Below are 3,462 nucleotides of genomic sequence, written 5' to 3'. Positions count from 1 at the left end.
CGTCGGCGAAGAGGCGCGTCGGCGCCGCGAGCCTCGACGGGCCGACGAAGGCCAGGGATTGGGCCGCGAGGGCGAGGAGGAGCAGGGAGCGGTGCTCCATTGGAGCCATGGCGATGCGCGCGCGCCGAGGCGACTGCAACAGCTTTGTCAGCCTCAGAGCCAATAGTGAGCCATTGTTGCAGTAGCCCGTAGCGCTCGCGCCCGGGGCAGGGGGCTCCGTCGACGCCGCTGCGCGCTTCAACAACCACGGTCCTCCGACGACCATCTCTCCCCCTCGCCCGGACTCGGCCGCCGCCTTACCGCGAGCCGGACTCGCGGCGCGGCGCGGCGCGCGGCGTCACACGTGGCCCTTGTCGTCCTCGAAGGAGAAGGCGACGAGCTCGACCTCGTAGTAGAGCGTCGCGTTGGGCGGGACGACGGGCAGGTAGCCGTTGACGCCGTAGCCGAGGCTCGGCGGCACGGTAAACAAGCAGATCTGGCCCGTCGACATCTTGGCTACCGCCTGCTCCAGGCCCTCGATGAGCTGGCCCTCGCCGAGCTTGAACATGAGCGCCTTCTGCCGCGCGCGCGACGAGTCGAAGATCGTGCCGTCGCTGAGCTTGCCCTCGTAGTGGATGCGGCAGGTCGCGCCCTTTCGGGCGTAGTGCGTCGCGTCCCCTGGCCGCTTCGTCTTCATCTCGATCTGGGCCGCCATGATGGTTCGAGGGGTTCGTCCGAGTCGTACGCGGCTGCGGCGCCTCGCGCGCGACGCGCTGCGCAGGCAGGCCGCTTCGCGCAACGATGGGGCTGCGGCGCCTCGCGCGCGCCGCGCTGCGCAGGCAGGCCGCTCGCGCCGATGGGGCTGCTATCAACCGTGTTGACGGCAATGAGGCCGTCTGATGACAGTGATGTCGGTGTTGGCGAGCCGAGAGCGACATCCCAGCCACTGCCGCCGGCGCCGGCGTCGACGGCCGCCGCGCGCTGCCGCACGGTTCGACGGCCGCCGCCGCCGCGCGCCGCCGCGCGCCTCTGCACGGCGCGCTGCGCGCGCAATCCATGGCGCCCATGGACGTCAAGGAGAAGTTCCTCGAGCTGCTCGGCGCGGCGCAGGGCGACGCGGGCGTGAGCAACGAGACGCTGCAGCGGAAGTTCCCCGGCGAGAGCTACGCCGCGCTGCTGCCCGTGATCAACGAGCTGCTCGCCGAGAACCGGCTCGAGCTCCTCAAGGAGGAGGGCAAGCAGGACCTGACGTACCGGCTGCGCGACAAGGCGCAGGCGGAGAAGCTCAGCGAGCTCACGAACGAGCAGCTGCTCGTGCTCCAGGTCGTCGAGCGCGCGGAGAACGCGGGCGTCTGGCTCCGCGACATCAAGAACGCGACGAGCATGCAGCAGCAGACGCTGAACAAGGCGCTCAAGGTCCTCGAGTCGCGGAAGCTCGTCAAGACCGTCAAATCCGTGCAGCAGAAGACGAAGAAGCTCTACATGGCCTACGACCTCGTGCCGACGCGCGAGGTCTCCGGCGGGCCCTGGTACACGGACCAGGAGTTCGACCACGAGTTCGTCGGCGCCATCAAGAAGATCGTCGTCAAGTACGTCCAGTCGGTCCAGACGAGCACGCTCGACGAGATCCACGGCGCGCTCGAGCGGTCGGGCATCGCGACGGTGCCGCTCTCCGTGGCCGACGTCAAGCTCGTCATCGACACGCTCCTCTGCGACTCGAAGCTCGAGGAGTTCACGGCCGTGACCGCCGCGTCCAAGGCGAGCCGCTACAAGATCGCCAAGCCCGCCGTCGACGTCGCCTGGGTCGGCGAGGTGCCCGCGGGCTGCGTGCCCGAGGCGCCCGGCCGCCGCTACTGCGCCGACGGCCGCCACGCGCCCGCGTCCTGCCAGTACCTCCAGAAGTGGCTCGAGCAGGACGACGACGACGAGCTCGAGTGCACGGGCGTGCGGCGGTCCTAAGCCCTGTTTTGTCGGAGCCGCGTGTACACGACGTCGCAGGGCCTCCGAGGCCGCACGTGCTCCTGCCACGCGGCCCCCTCGACGCTACATACTAGTTAGAGTAGAGCGAGCGAAGTAGATCGGGAAAGTGCTGCTAGACAACAAGAAGCCTTAAACATGAAGATTCCCGCGGTCGGAGGTCGGGGCAGCCCCTCGCGCGCGCTGGTTCGCGCGACGCTGTCCGCGGCGGCTCGGCATGGCGGCCGAAGCAGCGAAACCCTGGCTCCACGAGCTAACGGCCGCCGATGTGTACGCGCACTGTCGAATCGCAGACGAGCGCCGGGCCCTGGAGGTCACCGTCGATCTCACCGCCTGGCTGCCGTACCGCGTAGTTCGGCCGCAGGAGGCCTCGAACGAGGACCTCGCCGCCCTGAAGCCGCTCTACGTCGAACTGCTCCGGGAGCCGGCGCGGAACTTCGACGAGGTCCTCGACGGCCCCTGCGCCGCCGACGACGGCCGCGCGGTGCTGATCTACGCCCTGGAGTACGCGATGCTCGCGCGCGCGGCGCGCACCGAGGTGGGCGGCCTGGGAGCCGAGAACTTTCCGCTGCACGTGCCGTGCAAACGCATCGCGACCGAGGGGCGGCTCCTTCGCTGGTGCCGCGACGCGCTCCGCGCTTCGCGAGACCGGCGCTCGGCGTTGATCCTGTCCTGCGTGGGCCTGCTGCGCCACAGCGCGGAATTCCTCAAGAGACCTCGCGCTGCCATCGAGGACTTCCTGGGCGCCGGCGGCCTCGAGGCGCTCTGGGACGACTGTGCGTCGTGCCTCCGACGCTACGACGCGCGCGCGGGGCGACCTGCCGCGTTTCCGGCGAACGCGACGGCCGAGATCATGCTGCTTTGCGTCGCGCTGGACACCATTCTCGTCACGGTGCCGAGGGATTTTGGGGATATCGTTCCCGTGCGGCACCGCGAGTTCTTCGCCGGGGTGCTCGAACACGCGCGCCCGAAGCTCGACGTGGACGTGTGGGAGGAGCTCGCCCAATTTTACGCGCCGACCCATGCGCTCGCGCCGACCCGTCAAGGTCTTATGGAACAATTCGCGACGGTACGCCGGGAGACGGCGGAAGTCGACGCCCGTGCCGCGGCGATGCGGCGGCGGGTATGCGACGGGCCCGGCTGCTTTGAGGCCGCGCCCTCCAAGTGCCGGCGCTGCGGCTTGGCGGCGTATTGCTCGCGCGAGTGTCAGAAGAAGCACTGAAATCGGGCCACAAGCAGGTCTGCCGCCCGACGGACGGCGGCGCGGCGGCGGCGGTGGCGGCCGCCGCCAAAGCGCGCGCCGGGCCGAGCCCCCTCCTCGCGAAGCAGGACGCGATGGTGCGAGAACACGGCTGCGACTACGTGCTCGACGTCGACGCGGAGAAGTATTTCAAGGTCGAATTCGAGAGCCCCATGGCCGCCGAAACCTTCCGGAACATGCGCGCCAAGGCGAAGGGAGGCTGCCGGCGGTCCCTGTACATCATGTACATTCAGCTGCGCGGCAGT

At 69.4% G+C, this 3,462-nt stretch overlaps 2 protein-coding genes across 2 annotated transcripts; one reads left to right on the top strand and one right to left on the bottom strand.

Annotated features, from left to right (window-relative positions):
• Positions 1–337: 337 nt before the first annotated feature.
• AURANDRAFT_34605 (hypothetical protein) lies at positions 338–694 on the bottom strand (the record flags this gene model as incomplete). The annotated part of the gene is made up of 1 exon (XM_009044035.1): positions 338–694. The coding sequence occupies one exon, from the start codon at positions 692–694 to the stop codon at positions 338–340; it is 357 nt and encodes a 118-aa protein (XP_009042283.1).
• A 350-nt stretch (positions 695–1,044) lies between these two features.
• Positions 1,045–1,938, top strand: AURANDRAFT_34609 (hypothetical protein; the record flags this gene model as incomplete). The annotated part of the gene is made up of 1 exon (XM_009044039.1): positions 1,045–1,938. One exon carries the CDS (start codon positions 1,045–1,047, stop codon positions 1,936–1,938), a length of 894 nt encoding a protein of 297 aa, XP_009042287.1.
• Positions 1,939–3,462: the final 1,524 nt, after the last annotated feature.

Source organism: Aureococcus anophagefferens (genome assembly GCF_000186865.1).
Source record: "Aureococcus anophagefferens unplaced genomic scaffold AURANscaffold_110, whole genome shotgun sequence".
In the NCBI taxonomy this organism is placed as follows: Eukaryota; class Pelagophyceae; order Pelagomonadales; family Pelagomonadaceae; genus Aureococcus; species Aureococcus anophagefferens.
This window is presented reverse-complemented; position numbering and strand designations above follow the sequence as displayed.